This window comes from Balearica regulorum, chromosome W (genome assembly GCF_011004875.1).
Source record: "Balearica regulorum gibbericeps isolate bBalReg1 chromosome W, bBalReg1.pri, whole genome shotgun sequence".
NCBI lineage: Eukaryota > Metazoa > Chordata > Aves > Gruiformes > Gruidae > Balearica > Balearica regulorum.
The window spans coordinates 7,805,213-7,821,847 of record NC_046219.1 but is presented as its reverse complement, the minus strand read 5'-3'; the positions used below and the strand labels follow the sequence as shown (position 1 = coordinate 7,821,847).

General features: G+C 40.2%; 1 protein-coding gene across 17 annotated transcripts in view; it reads right to left on the bottom strand.

Moving 5' to 3' along the window:
* LOC142599150 (erbin-like) overlaps positions 1-16,635 on the bottom strand; it is a 157,486-nt gene that overhangs the window by 25,516 nt on the left and 115,335 nt on the right. For 8 of the 17 annotated variants that reach the window (XM_075738855.1, XM_075738870.1, XM_075738858.1 and 5 more), the window contains 9 exons: positions 16,181-16,250; positions 15,121-15,220; positions 11,937-12,058; positions 9,221-9,391; positions 7,778-7,960; positions 4,384-4,501; positions 2,511-2,694; positions 1,935-1,994; positions 109-1,618 (listed from right to left, as the gene is read on the bottom strand). In XM_075738855.1, coding sequence (XP_075594970.1) covers positions 109-1,618; positions 1,935-1,994; positions 2,511-2,694; positions 4,384-4,501; positions 7,778-7,960; positions 9,221-9,391; positions 11,937-12,058; positions 15,121-15,220; positions 16,181-16,250 — 2,518 coding nt within the window. The remainder of the gene's footprint in view (positions 1-108; positions 1,619-1,934; positions 1,995-2,510; positions 2,695-4,383; positions 4,502-7,777; positions 7,961-9,220; positions 9,392-11,936; positions 12,059-15,120; positions 15,221-16,180; positions 16,251-16,635) is intronic. The other 9 variants (XM_075738867.1, XM_075738874.1, XM_075738869.1 and 6 more) reach the window with 4 other exon arrangements.

The window sequence follows — 16,635 nt, the reverse complement described above, 5'->3', positions numbered from 1 at the left end:
CAATTAAATTTCTTTAGCTATCAAGGATATCTCAAAACACAGAATATTTAACTCATCCCATATCTGGATTACAGAAAGGTAGAAAAGTTTAAAAATTATTATTTTTACCTTTTCTAGCTTTTTAGCTTCAATATGTCGCAGCACCTGTTCCCTCCAGTCATGAGGGACTTTACTTTTTCCTGGAGGGTCTAATAAAGATTGATCAGAGTTAACCCTTGGGTTTGATCTCTTTGAAGGGCTAGTCCATGAGTAATTAAAGTCACTAACTGACATAGTTCTTTCTGGTATTTCATTCACTGATGGCCGAGCACTCTGTGGTTGGGAAACATTTGGATCATCAATGCTATATGTCCTGGCAGAAAGAGGTCTCTGTTGCCCAGACATTACTGGTGGAGCTCTTCCCACTGAATGCAAGTCTCTGTATGTTAAATAGTCCCCTTCAGGAACCCGAGCCCGCCTTGAAGGTCCAGTATCCCCAACATTTATAGAAGCCGTAGAGGATACACTGCTCTGCCTTTGAAGAGCGTGTCTGGTTGCTCCTGGGAGCAGTCTATCATTTGGTGGAATAGCCCACACATCTATGTATCTCCCAGCCATCTGTTGATGAGTGTTATAGATGACGCTGGCTCGGACATTATTATGATTGGATAAATTCATATTGGCAGAATGCTTTACATAGCTGGGGATTTCTGCACTGTCAGACTTAAGCAGATGTGAAGGAGGTAAGCTGCCTTGTTCTACTTGGGTGTTTTGTTTCTGAGACCACAAGGTGTCTTTCGTTGTTGCACTGCTGCTGTACTGAATATTATACTGGGGAGTGCAGAACATCTGTGCACCACTTGTCACTGATCCTCTCACTGCATTAGCACCTTCAGGATTGTGATTTGAGTCAAACTTGAACACAGTTTTTGTAGAAGATACTAAATCAGATGACAACAATGGCCCAGGAAAAACCTGCAAATGCTGATCATACAGAAGAGTAGCGGATTTACTTCGGACTATATTTTTTCCATCTGCACTACCAGATGCTGATTTTACCACTGAGTTTGGCTGTTGAGATCCATTCTCAGTGACAATATTGTAGATTTTCAGATCAGTGTCCATACTGGTGATGCTGTGAGATTTCATCACAGGACCACTTCTCTGTGGGGACAAATCTTCAGTGCTCCTTGAAACAGACAGTTCAGCAGAAGAATCATGATCAACTGTAGTGCTTCTCATTAGTTCATCTTTACTGGGAGACTGTACTGCTTCTTCAGGATGTCCATTTACTTTATTTATAGGATATTTATTTCCATTTTCCAAGTATTCACTTTCTTCTTTCATATTGTCATTCAAAAAGCCCTTTACTGAAACTATTTCCTGTGTTTGTAACCTTTCTACAGGAACTGGCACTGCCTCTTCACTAACCAGTTTATTGATATTCATGTTCATTTGGTCTGATTTGTGAGACTCCTCTGTAGGAGTGCTTAGATCAACACCTTTTCTTATCAGGCCTAATCTTTCTTCAATGCTTAATTTGTATTCAGACAAATTTGTAACCTTCTTTTGCACATTTATTTTTTCTTCTACTGTAATACTCAATTCACCTCCATTTTGCAAATTTTCATCTTCACGCCTGGAAAAAAAGATGGCTCTTAAAAGAAATTCCAAAAGGAACCAACATATTCCTTTAAGAATTGTTTTAGAAAAATTAATTATTAACATGCAACACAGCCATACTGTACACACAATATAGGACAAAGATCAATATATAACCAAATTTATGATTTGCTATCTTACCATTACAAAAATATATTATACAGAGGGCTCATTTTGGCAACTCTTGTGTCATTGATTATGTGATCATGTTCTGATTTCAGAAGTTTAATTAAATTCACCAGGAATTATTAAAGATAGTTTAAAAGTGTCAAAAAGTACAAAGAGACAATAACTCAGTTTTTTTTATCAAATACTTGCAAGTTCCATGACAATTTTGGACAAATGTCTTGTTTCTATTGGCAAATCAAAGGAAAAAAAAAAAAAGAAAAAAGAAGGCACCTTTTAACTAGAACCACAAAAAGAGAAAACTGTAAGTCCATTCTTTATAAGTTTCTAAATGCTTTTTATAATTAAGTTAGTAATCAAATTGATCTTCAACATTATGCAAATAAAAACAAAGAGCTTTTAAAATGGCGCATTGAAAGTATTTTGCAGGGAAAATAAATTATTAAGGATGAAATTATTATACCACATAAATAGAACAGATGGGAACCATGTCTTATATACTAAAATTGGCCTCTGAATTTTATTGTCCTCCTGATTTTTTGTTGGTTTTGGTGTGGAGTTTTTTGGGTTTTTTTTAAGAGAACTATTCCATTATTTAACATTATTTTAAAACATTAAAATTTAAATTATTTCATGAATTATAAAGGAATCATTAATGAATTAAAGGAACGGACATGTAATATGAAAGATTAAGTAACATTTTTCTGTTATATTTGCTCAGTGGTATACAGTATTTTACAAACCTGATCTTGGATAAAACAGCAGCATGTGTTTCTTTTTCTGGAGAACAGAGAGGAATATCTTGGCTACTATCAGTATTTAAGGAAACAGAATCTGACATTCGAGAAGGAGAGGAACAGTTGCTGTTATTTTGATTGCTATTGTGGGTAGCTTCATCTGATAAGGAATCAGCATCTTTTGAATCATCTGAAATAAAAATATGCCAATTAGTTAAATGGCTATTACGCAGATGTCTAACGTGTATGTTACAGTATTTAGAAACTTATCTTGTTCTTCAGTAATACTTATTACTGGAAATGAACATATAAGCTAACACCTTCGCAAACTTTGTATAAATTTACAAAAGACTGTTGGCAATAGTTCCTATTTTTTAAATATTTGTCTCAATGTAAACAGCCCTCACTTGTTAATGAAATTTAACTTGTTACTTTATTCCAAGTTTCCTTGGCATAAGCTAGTGCACTACATTATGTAATATTTCCCCAAAATATCTATCAAATCATATTTCTGTTTTTGCAATTATTCCAAAGTTTTGAATTACATGAGTCTATTGGCCTTATGAATACAAAGTACACTGCTTCACATGCAGGATTTTGAAAGTGTACACAGTTCCTGCTTTTGAATATTCTATCATTGTTAAATAGCTATTTATTAGACCACACAGTCTGGAAAGACCTAGATCACTGGATGAGCTCTATACAGTTTTATAAATGTAAAAAACAGGAAAGAAAAATGTTCTTCTACAGAGCTGGAACCAACACATTCCCATGCTTTGCATATCACTTAAGGCAACATTTTGAGTCATTTACACCTGTACACATTGATTCTTGCAGAATGCATGCATACTTACATCCTACATCCATATAGAAATCATTTATCTGTGGGACTTCAAATCAGCCACTATTTTGACATGGGCAAACATAAGTGTACAAACAAATACATTTAAATTTTTACTTCAAGACACAGTTACAGGTGCCAAAAGCATAATTTTTGTGAAACTAATTTCTGTCTCCAGAGACAAGAAAGAAGTTTTGACTTAGTATTTTAGCCAGGCATAAAAACCCAAATACAGCATTGATAAACATCAGTCTTTTCACCTGCATATGATCTTCAGCAGACTCTTCTTGCTACCTCCGTGTAGTTTTCCTTCATTCTCACTAAATCTTACCCTTTTACATGTAATGGTCAGAAAAGTCTTTTATCCTGGAAAGTACTGGACTAGGATATCATATGAAGCAAAATACAATTTGCTCTTCAACTGTTAAATTTTGTTTTATCTGAATCCTAGGTCATTCCTTACTCTTAAGGAAATGGTTACCCAGACTGAAATTATCTTTCAGAGAATATAAAACTTAGTTAACAAAAACAATGGAAAGAAGAACAAATAAGAGTAAAGTGACTCTGGAGAAGGAGTTGCCACAAGAGAAGTTTATTCATAAACCTTAGGAAGAGAGCACAGCTCTGAGAAATTTAGACAAGTCATATTGCTATCAAAAGCAGCAATAGTTCACAAAATCAGGGGTTGGGGGGAATGAGGAATATGGAATATTTCCAAGGTAAATACCACTTTCTGCAATCCTTTTCTTAAAGACATCAAGAGTGTGTTCAAGCTAACAGTCCCCCAAAACACAAGTATCTCCTTTCCCTCTCTGCTTTTAAACTAATGACAAGAATCAAGAAAATTAGGATGTGAATACAACTTTCTTTACCACACACTCAAGTATAAGATAATGCAGATTTTTTTTCTGCTTTCATTACTTAACTAGAGAATTAATTGATCATCGATCTTAAAACACAAAAATCTACTTTTACATAATTCGATTGGAAATTATCAGAATCGCACACCACTTCTATTGTTTTTTAGTGGTATCTAACCTTTTTTGTTATTGCTAAGAGCTACCACTTTTGGTTGATTTATGGAGGTTTCTATGAGCGGTGGTCGCATTTCTGCCATTTTCATCTCTTCATCAGAGGAGAGTTCTTCTGATTCCTGCTAAAGGAAAACCAGCTTTATTATGCTGTGTATTTTTAAAGAAGTGCTTAAAAGGTTAAGTAAATGCTATCACCCACTGAACAATAAAGGGGAAAAAGATAAACAAGCAACATAACAGGCATAACATAACAACTGTGTAGTGCATTTGTAGTGCAAGTCAACATAATTTAGTAATATTTGCCACTGAATTATCTTTAAGAAGCAGCATAGGTAGACGTGCATTGTCACTGACAAACAGTCAAGCCGGCACTAACTACAGCTGCAAGAACCTACTTGGAGCAAGCAGATGCAGCCTCTGTTCTGCCACTGGACAGAACCTCCAGTTGAGTTCAAGTCAGAAAGTTATCACTGAACCAGTGAACACCCCAGACTGACTAGTTGGGTATTGGTTTTGCAGAAAAGAGCTCAAACTGAAACAGCTACAGAGTATCATTACAAAGACAATCTTAGGAATGGAGAGCTATGCTGTGAGAAAAGACTGAATGACCTTGGCTTGCCTAGTCTAGCAAAAAAAAGAGAGTAAGCGTAGCTTGAGTTGTTACCTTTAAGTTTACATTGGGGGTAAATTCCAAAAGGAACAGAAGTTATTTATCTTCAAGAACAACAATGGCAGAGGAATAGAGCGATACTGAATACATTTCAGCTAGAAATCACTAGTTCCTAACTATAAGATGGAGTTCAGTGCACTTCTGAAAGAAATTAACTGACAAAGCTGCTGCAAGAGCAGCCATGCAACTGATTCAATATCCTACTGCCAGGCCTATATCCCTATCCTCTTCAAAACTCAATTGTTTTCAATAATATTTTGAAGGGAAAAAGCCTTCTTTCCTTAAAGTAGAAACTTCTTTCCAGTAAGCATGCTTCCTCTTTCAAATGTTACAAAAATCTGTCACAGATTGCAAAATTAGTCTGTCAATGTTCACTTTTTCTTACAAGTTTCAGAACATTTAATGTGTAGAACCTACTGGAGCACCATCTTTCCCATGATACTAACTACCTGGCCGGTTCTTTGGACTGAAGGAAGGACAAACCTGACTGAGATGTAGCAAACAATGTATGATAGTCTTAATTTAAAAAAAAAATCCACCTGTTTCTCTGCAATTAGAACAAACCACCTCTTCACTGCCTCTAAAACATTGCCTTTCCCCTTGGATGTAACATACAACAAGTGTAATCAATGTTGAAATGAAAAAAACCCCACAAACTGATATGCATGCAAAGTTTAGATATCTGGATTCAACTGCAACAGAGTTACCAGCACCTTATCACATTGAAGTAAAGAATTCAGTATCCCTGATCAACTATACACTGCTGCCTCATTTACTTACTGGCATACAGCCAGTTTCAAAGAATTGCTGTCACTATTGTTAGACAGATAATATGATTTTCTGAAATTATATATTTAAAGTAAAGAAAAACGTCAAAACCAATATTTTCAGAAAGGATGTAGAAGCATGAACATGCTAGTGGGGAAAGAGGAGCAATAGCCACAACTGCCTGTCACAAAGCCTCTTCAGCAAAAGCATGATATACACATGTTCCACTGCTTACACAACACAGGCAAAAATAATCTGCTCGTGAAATTATGAAAAAAGCATTGCACTGGTTGTGATGATTGGCAACTGATAAAATGACAAGTTCTAAAATTTGTCATAAGTCTGAAACACATTCTAAATAAAAAAATGAATACATGTTTCTCACAGAGGTGTACAAATAGTTCAGAAGTTAAAAATCTGACTCTTTATAAGGAGTAGATACAATTTCAGTCATATTCATGACAGTTCACTAATAAATACAGAGGAATACATTTTTTTAAACCCACCTTTTACTTTTCATTCCAAATGAATGGGCACAGTCACTTACATATACAAGTTTTTGATTGCTCCCACAAATCAGATATACTGACATTTCAGTGACAATTATAATCAATTTTTTACTCAACAACTGTCAATCAAGCAAAAACTGGAAAATCCTATCTAAGTACGAGTCTTTTCACAGTTTGATACTAAGGTCAACTTTTAATTGAGTTTGCTTTATTTTTCTTTAAATGTATGCATCTTTCATTATGAACTTTTTACTAGCTATTTCAACTTTTACTTAATATAGTCTGAAGTGAGGAAAATATTGCATTACAAACCATCTGTACTTACAGCACTTATGGATGCCAATTTTCAATTGTCAACATAAATTTTCATCTCTCAGTAACAAATTCAATACAACACCAGCACAATTCTTTGACTACTTGAGGTGGGTTGACCCTGGCTGGGGGCCAGGTGCCCACCAGAGCCGCTCTATCACTCCCCTCCTTCACTAGGCAGGGGAGAAAAGGTATAATGAAAAGCTTATGGGTCGAGATAAGGACAGGGAGAGATCATTCACCAATTATCGTCATGAGCAAAACAGACTGAACTGAGAGAGGGAATTCATCTAATTTATTACCAAGCAAAACAGAGTAGAGGAATGAGAAATAAAATCAAATCATAAAAACACCTCCCCCCACCCCTCCCATCTTCCTGGGCTCAACTTCACTCTCGGTTTCTACCTCCACCCCCCTCAGCAGCACAGGGGGACGGGGAGTGGGGGTTACGGTCAGTTCATCACACGGTGTTTCTGCTGCTCCTTCCTCCTCAGGGGGAGGACTCCTCTCATCGTTCCCCTGCTCCAGCATGGAGTCCCTCTCACGGGAGACAGTCCTCCACAAACTTCTCCAACATGAGTCTCCTCCACGGGGTGCAGACCTTCAGGAGCAGACTGCTCCAGCGTGGGTCCCCCATGGGGTCGCAAGTCTTGCCAGCAAACCTGCTCCAGCATGGGCTTCCCACGGGGTCACAGCCTCCTTCAGGTGCCTCCACCTGCTCCAGCATGGGGTCCTCCACAGGCTGCAGGTGGAATCTCTACACCCCCTCATCCTTCCTCCATGGGCTACAAGGGGACAGCCTGCCTCACCATGGTCTTCACCATGGGCTGCAGGGGGATCTCTGCTCTGGCACCTGGAGCACCTCCTCCCCCTCCTTCTGCACTGACCTTGGTGTCTGCAGAGTTTCTTACATCTTCTCACTCCTCTCTCTGGCTGCAAAAGCTCCCACTAGGTTGTTTTTTTCCCTTCTTAAATACATTATCACAGAGGCGCTACCACTGTCGCTGATTGGCTCTATCAGACACAGGGGAAGCTTCTAGCAGCTTCTCACAGAAGCCACCCCTGTAGACCCCCCCGCTACCAAAACCTTGCCACGCAAAACCCAATACACTACTATGATGTTCGTTGCAATGCCATACCTCAAGCATGTCTTCATGGTTGACAACTGTTTTCATGTTCTGCAAGGTTTTAACAAGTGCAATCATCTGTGAATTTGCAGTGCTGTGCTCAACTTCTGGTTCAGTAGGCTTCTGCACAGAGCTTCCTGCTGAATATTGCTTTCTCTCATCTGCTTTTTTCTTTATTGAAGCAATTTCTGAAGTCTACAGGATTAAGAACATTAGCAGAAAAAACATCCTTAAAGGTTTTCAGTAACATGTGATAGAGTTAACATTATATATTTTGGGAAACAATAGAATGGAAAATATGAGCTTTGAAATTATAAAGTATGAAATGCACCAGGTCAAGAGAAATCTATGCAGATTACTGAGGTACAATCAATCAGTTTGACTCTCCTACCTATTGGGGTCATTTTGTACCATTAAATTTCCAGTTAGATAAAAAAAGGCCAAGAATTTCTACAGTGATACATGTCAACACCAAACAGTAGTCCTATTGCACTACATCAACCTTTTAGCGACTCCTGTGCCAATTTGCTACAATTGCCTTCCCAACTTATTGTGCAAACCTTCAGTCACGAAGGCAGCAGCAAGATCATAGACTCATAGAATGGTTTGGGTTGGAAGGGAACTTAAAGATCATCTAGTTCCAACCACCCTGCCATGGGCAGGGACACCCTCCACTAGACCAGGTTGACCAAAGCCTCATCCAACCTGGCCTTAAACACTTCCAGGGAGGGGGCATCCACAACCTCTCTGGGCAACCTGTTCCAGCGCCTCACCACCCTCACAGTAAAGAATGTCTTTCTAACATCTAATCTAAATCCACCCTCCTTCAATTTAAAGCCATTACCCCTTGTCCTGTCACTACACTCCCTCATAAACAGGCCCTCTCCAGCTTTCCTGTAGGCCCCTTCAGGTACTGGAAGGCTGCTAGAAGGTCTCCCCGGAGCCTTCTCTTCTCCAGGCTGAACAACCCCAACTCTCTCAGCCTGTCCTCATAGGAGAGGTGCTCCAGCCCTCTCATCAGCTTCGTGGCCCTCCTCTGGACTCTCTCCAACAGGTCCATGTCCTTCTTATGTTGGGGGCCCCAGAGCTGAACACAGCTTAATCCTTAGAGATTATTCTGATTTTCATTGTCAAGTCTGGTAGATAAAGGAGGATCAGAGGATGACAAAGATACCATCCTCCAGAAAATGAAGAAAACAGCTTCTTAATACATCCATAGTTTGTATTTGCCTGAGAATCAAGTCACTTTCCTTGTTCTTATTATCAGAGGAAAATTGCTACTGCAAAACAGACAGTTATTACAGACTTGTTTAGACAGTGAAGAAGTAAGTTCTATTCTTTGACATTTTTTCTTGCTAAAACATGAATGCTGAGAAAGAAGATAATTAAAAGGAATCAATGACACTCTAGATCTTTGGAAGTTTTTGCAAAGTCAGAAGAGAGTATTTATCTAACCTTTACTCCCACATCTTTTACAGAAACTGTCTGGCCTTCTCGTTTTGACTCCTTGGCAACATCTTCAGTAGATTCTTCATCCTTTAGCCTATGTACAATTGTCTGGACTGTTTTAACCATGTTCTTCAGTTCATCAGGATACGGAGTTGGATATCTCTTCAGGTTGCCTTCCTGTGTAACAAAAAGCAATAATGTTCTGAATATAATTAAATGCTATAATTAAAACATCAGTTTTAAAACAGACAATGATTTAGGACAAAACACTCAGCAGAGCAATCCAGGATCTCTACTTTGCTGTTTGAGTCTACCTGGATAGGGTGGGTTGACCCTGGCTGGACACCAGGTGCCCACCAAAGCCGCTCTATCACTCCCCCTCCTCAGCTGGACAGAGGAGAAAAAAAATGTAACGAAAGGCTTGTGGATCGAGAACACTCACCAATTACCGTCACAGGCAAAACAGACTCGACTTGGGGAAATTAATTTAATTAATTACCAATCAAATAAGAGTAGGGTAATGAGAAATAAAACCAAATCTTAGAAAACACTTTTCCCCTACCTCTCCCTTCTTCCCAGGCTCAACTTTGTGCCTGATTTTCTCTACCTCCTCCCTCCAAGTGGCACAGGGGTACAGAGAATGGGGATTGCAGTCAGTTCATCACAAGTTGTTTCTGCCGCTCCTTCCTCCTCAGGGGGAGGACTCCTCACACTCTTCCCCTGCTCCAGCATGGGGACCCTCCCACGGGAGACAGTCCTTCACGAACTTCTCCAATGTGAGTCCTTCCCATGGTCTACAGTTCTTTACAAACTGCTCCAGCATGGGTCCTTTCCACAGGGTGCAGTCCTTCAGGAACAGACTGCTCCACCATGGGTCCCCCACAGGGTCACAAGTCCTGCCAGCAAACCTGCTCCAGCGTGGGCTCCTCTCTCTCTCCACGGGTCCACAGGTCCTGCCAGGAGCTTGCTCCAGCACGGGCTTCCCATGGGATCACAGCCTCCTTTGGGGCACATCCACCTGCTCCAGCATGGGTTCCTCCATGGGCTGCAGGTGGATATCTGCTCCACCATCAACCTCCATGAGTTGCAGGGGGACAGCCTGCATCACCATGGTCTTCTCCACGGGCTGCAGGGGAATCTCTGCTCTGGTGCTTGGAGCACCTCTTCCTCCTCCTTCTTCCCTGACCTTGGTGTCTGCAGAGTTGTTTCTCTCACATATTCTCGCTCCTCTCTTCTGGCTGCTGCTGGTGTTGCACAGTTTTGGTTTTTTCCTCCCCTTCTTAAATGTGTTATCACAGAGGCATTACCACTGTTGCTGACTGGCTCAGCTTTGGCCAGCAGCAGGTCTGTCTTGGAGCCGGCTGGCATTGGCTCTATCGGACATGGAGGAAGCTTCTAGCAGCTTCGCACAGAGCCACCCCTGTAGTCCTTGCACTACAAAACCTTGCCACGCAAACCCAATACACTGGATTAACTCAGACTCTGCAAGACTATTTTTTTATTATTATCTGTCCACTGATTGCAAGCAGGAAGAATTATTACAACTGTAATTTACTTAAAGAAAAATCAGCATTAATCACTGTTTTCCCACTATTTTTCCCCATAGCATCATCAGTCCAGTAGTTTCATAGTTATGCCCTACATTGCCTTACATCAGCTGACCCTTTTCATAGAATCATAGAATGGTTTGGGTTGGAAGGGACCTCAAACATCATCTAGTCCCAACCCCTCTGCCATGGACAGGGACACCTTCCACTAGACCACGTTGCCCAAAGCCTCATCCAACCTGGTCTTGAACACTTCCAGGGATGGGGCCTCCACAACCTCTCTGGGCAACCTGTTCCAGTGCCTCACCACCCTCACAGTGAAGAATTTCTTCCTAACATCTAATCTAAATCGACCCTCCTTCAGCTTGAACCCATTACCCCTTGTCCTGTCACTACACTCCCTGATAAACAGTCCCTCTCCAGCTTCCCTGTAGGCCCTCTTCAGGTACTGGTAAGCTGCTAGAAGGTCTCCCTGGAGCCTTCTCTTCTCCAGGCTGAACAATCCCAACTCTCTCAGCCTGTCCTCATAGGAGAGGTGCTCCAGCCCTCTGATCAGCTTCGTGGCCCTCCTCTGGACTCTCTCCAACAGCTCCATGTCTCTCCTGTACTGGGGCCCCCAGAGCTGGATGCAGGACTCCAGGTGGGGTCTCACCAGAGCAGAGTAGAGGGGCAGGATCACCTCCCTCGACCTGCTGGTCACGCCTCTTTTGATGCAGCCCAGGACACGGTTGGCTTTCTGGGCTGCAAGCGCACACTGCCGGCTCATGTTGAGCTTCTCATCAATCAATACCCCCAAGTCCTTCTCCTCGGGGCTGCTCTAAATCCATTCTCCGCCCAGCCTCTAGTCGTGCTTGGAATTGCGCCAACCCACATGCAGGACCTTGCGCTTGGCCTTGTTGAACTTCATGCTGTTCGCATGGGCCCACCTCTCCAGCCTGTCAAGGTCCCTCTGGACGGCATCCCTTCCCAACTTTTCCCCTTGTGTTCCACTTAAATGATCAGTGGGCGGGGGCTATTTCATCCTGTTAGATACTCTTAAACTAATAACTGAAGACTTGATTTCTTCAGCAGAGTGAAATCCACAGCCAGTTTAAGGGAAAGGATGGAATTTGGGGGTGGGGGGAGGAGAAGAGGGAGTGAAGCCCCAAGTATTAAAAAATAAATTCAATACTAACCCGAGGCGGTGCCTCTCTCTCATCTTTGTCTTCATCACACTCAAATGCCACCTGAGCACGCTGTTTCCTCTGTTCCTCCCACAAAGATGGATTGAAACTTTCATTATCAGATATGAACATAACTAAATAATAATAAAAAAAGAGTCTCGTAAGAATAGGATATATTATGCAAAATAAAAATCCTCTTTTTCTTTTTCTTGGATGGGATTGGTGTTTTTTGTATGTATTCTTAAAAGATAAGAGACTAGGAGCACCATAAATTGATGACTAGCTGTGCTGCTACTGCTTTATGAATTTGGCTGTGTTTTCAGAATAGTAAAATCCCTATCTGTAAAGTAAAAAAAGAATCATACACACAGCTGTACACTAGTCTGAACACTCACAGTTGCAAATTTTCAGCAGAACTCTGCTGCAAAGTATTTTTATTCATGTATAAATATGAAAATATGTATTTTATATATAAAAAAGTAAATGATACTTATATAGATTTATATAGCCTGACTTCAGTGAGGTGGTCTCATTAAGCACGTATAAGAGCATTCACTTGATTTCATTGAATGAAAATTAAAAAAAAAAAAAAACTTACTGGGAAAAACCTGCATTTTTACTAATCCTGAAAAAAATGAAAGCACCTAAAACTTAAGGTAAACACATGATTTTGCAGAAGTTATATAAATGACAGGAGCTTTATAAAGTATCACTTGCGTAATTTTACAAGAGAAAAAAAAATCTTTTGGTTACCCACTGTCTCTTATTCTAGCATGTCTCCATGCCTTGTGTTACATTAGCTAGGTTCTACTTTAGCATGCTAAATAATAGTCTAATAAATATGTCTTCACCACCCCAGCAAACCTATATACTTCACTAGCAATGTCAAGACTGTTCACATTAACTATATCTGAAATAGAAAAATGCTTAATTATAGGGCTCACCAAGTGCATTGGAATATTTGTTACACTGTGTTTAATGAGTAAACTTACCTTTGAAAAATATTCTAATAGACTTCACTATCGCTGAAACAGTTCCTGGCACAAAGAATGAACTTTCTAAAGAATTTTAGGAATTATAAGTTTTTAAAAGGTTATCTTTTAAACTTTAAACCTTCTGTTTGGAATGACTGCTTCAGAGGGAGGTATTCTGTCAACTTAAGCCAAACAAGCAGCCCTTTCCTTGTTGTGGTGGGTTGACCCTGGCTGGGGGCCAGGTGCCCACCAGAGCCACTCTATCACTCCCTGTCCTGGTTCTGGCAAGGATAGAGTTAATTTCCCAAGGAGCCAGGACAGGTGAGCCAAGCTGGCCGGGGGCTATTCCATACCATGTGACATCATGCTCCCCATAAAAGGGGGCTAGTCGGGCAGGGGCGGGTTCGGCGTGTCGGCGTGGCTCCGGGACGGGTCGAGCGTCCGGTCGGTTGGTCGGTCGGTCGTCGGATCGGTAAAATCGTTCTCTGTTATCACCATTGTTACTATCTGTTATCAGCACTGTTGTTGATTGTTCTCCCTCTCCCTTGCTGTCCCAGTAAACTGCCCTTATCCCAACCCTCGAGGCTTTGCCGTTGTTTTTCCGTTCTCCTCCCCATCCCGCCGGGGGAGGGGTGAGCGAGCGGCTGGGGCTAAACCACGTCACTCCCCTCCTCAGCAAGGCAGGGAGGGGAGAAAGGAAGATGGAGAAAAAACAACCCCAAACTCGTGGGTCGAGATAAAGGCAGTTTAACGTAGCTAAAGCAAAAAGCCGCGCGCGGAAGCAAAGCAAAAAGCAAAGATTATTCTCTACTCCCCATCAGCAGGCGATGTCCGGCCACTTCCTGGGAAGTAGGGCTTCAGTAAGTGTGCCCTTTACTCCGGAAGACAAACATTGTAAAAAAAAACAACGAATGCCCCTGCCCTGTTCCTCCCCCTATCTCTCAGCTTCTTATTGCTGAGCAGATGTCATATGGTATGGAATATCCCTTTGGTCAGTTTGGGTCGGCTGTCCTGGCTGTGTCCCCTCCCAAGATCTTGCCCACCCCCAGCCTGCTGCTGGGGAAAAAGAAATGTTGGAGAGACAGCCTTAATGCTGTGTCGGCACTGCTCAGTAGTAGCCAACACACTGGTGTGTTATCAACACCTTGCTAGCTACCAAGACACAGCACAGCACCATGAGGGCTGCTGTGGGGAGAATTAACTCCATCTCAGCCAGACCCAATACACTTGTCTACAGAAAGAAACCTCACCACTGGAGTAAAATAAAGTTCAAATGGAGAGAATGCTTTCAGGAACTATCTTCAGCTTCACTGACAATCTCCAAATGATTTTATAATTCTCACATTCTATCAGAAATACTGCACATGCGTTATCTGCATTAGAAGATGCTAAAAGTGATGTACAATTTACTGGTTTTGCAGATATTTTTGATTGCTCAGTGTACTAGACACTTGTGCCATGTAACAGAAAATGTTGCCACTTGTCAATTTTCAATTATTCCCATTGATACCTGCCATCCCATTTCTGTTAAAGAAGCACAAGCTTTTTCCTTTTGCCCACGGGGGAAGGACAGTGAAGAAATATAGACTTTACTCTTTCCCTAACTCCTGATGGAGTTACTCATGGACTGTTACTCATTTTCCTAAATATTTCACAAGTGTGCAGAAATAACTTTCTGGCGAGGTCTTAATGTTCTGGGCCTAAGCTTTTATAAAACATTTTGAACTAAATGTGAGCAAAATGTGTTTTTTCTGGACTTTTTTTTTTCTTTTAAAATATAATACAGAATGCTATGTACTTTTCAAAAAATACATACTCAGTAATGGATGAAACATTTTGTCTAACATTTTGTTAAAATAGTCAGTCTGAAACAGACACCTGGCAAGGAGAATTTTAACCCGAACCATTAAGCTCTGACAGAATGAAACAGGGTGTCACACTGGGAAGTGGCAGCATCAAAGAACGTGATCCCACTAGTCCATTTCTCACCTCACTCCCCATACATGCACATTTCCAACTGGAACAGTTTCACCTAGAATTTACTAACATGTGGATCACATTTTAAGTTACTGTTCTCATTCTTCAGATGTTACTCTTCACTTACAAATTTACTTCAAACTCGTATCTAAGTATTATCTAATGAAAATCATGTTAGCTGGATTGTCTTCCCATTATTATTTTCAAAAGTGAACATTCTGACAGAGTATTTCAGAAATTCTTACCATCCTCGGTCCTTGGTTGCTGGGGGAACATGTAATTAGTAAGCACTGTTTTCTGTGTGTCAGGGTCAGTTTCTTTTTGAAGAGGGATAAGTGGTTTAGACTAAAAAGCAAATGAAAGAAGGGTATGTTATGAGAATATATATGTGTAAAAAGTAAATATGATCTACCTGTCACAGAGCATGCCTGTCCCATTACTTTGAAGATTACTCTGCCTTGTATTAAATCATTTCTCCTCTGAATAATTTTCACAAAAAGAAGTTATTAACATGTCTGTCTTTGACAACTGGCTTTGAGAACTGAAACTCATTAACAGCTTTAAGAGAAGAGCAAACACAGGATATTCTAAGAGCAACCCAGTTTCTCGCTAAGACTTATTACTGTCCCAAAGGAGGCTGATCTGGAATACACAGCTATATTTAGCCATTTAAAGCCATGGACAATCATATAAAAAAAATTTGTACTCAATTTTTTATATTGACATCAGATTGAATATCCCCCACCCCTTACAAAAAAGGGCAAAGAATTCTTGAAATTACTGTATTGGTAAAAATGCTTTCATTATACTACACTACTTTCATTATACTAGTGGATTTCTGGCATCCCTGTACACCTTAATGCTATTCAGGAAATCCCGCCAGGGGAGGGCTGAGCGAGCGGCCATGTGGTGCTCAGCTGCCGGCTGGGGCTAAACCACGACACTAAGTTTCCCCAATGGTATATCTGTAGAAGAAACAGCATGCTACATGTTCAAGTACTAGCTTATCAAGCACTACCTTTCCTGTGTAAACAACCCTGAATTAAGAAAAAACAAAACCCAAAGAATCAACATCTGTTAAATTGCATTTCCTAATAGCACAGAACTTTGCCAGAAATATGAAAGTCTCCAGTCAAGTAGGCTCAGTGCTGTTTGTTTTAAGAGAACCGACACAGAAATAATGTCAAGGAAGTATTGATGTATATACACAGTACTACGTCTCATTATTTAACAGATGGCTCTGTACTTGTCAATTCCATCAGGAATAAAGTCAACATAATTATTTTTATTTTTTAAAAACTTAACCTGATTGTCTGATAGCCACATAGCAGTGAGCTGTTGCAGTTTTGTAAAGGTAAATGGCAAATTCTTCAGTCTGTAAATCACAACAAGAAGAGTTTATGTAAGTACATTTATCATACACTTATCAATACTGTTAAGAAACAATGCTGCATTAGCTTGTAAAATGTTTTAAAATAATACATTTACAGATATAGTTAAATGAATAAACTATTGACAGTTGAAAGGCAACAGCTTTTATTTTAGATTCAAAGCTATACCTGGAATGAAAAAACCCCACATTTCCACCCATTTTAGCAAACAGATTAAAACAATGAGACAATGTAACTTGAATTTAACTCAGTTCAGTGACTTGAATACAATTTTGAAGACAATTATTGACATTGTGCATAAGTCAACTATCCAACTTAAAAATCAAGGCTATTTTCATACTTTAATCTGAATCCTCAGCAATTTTATCT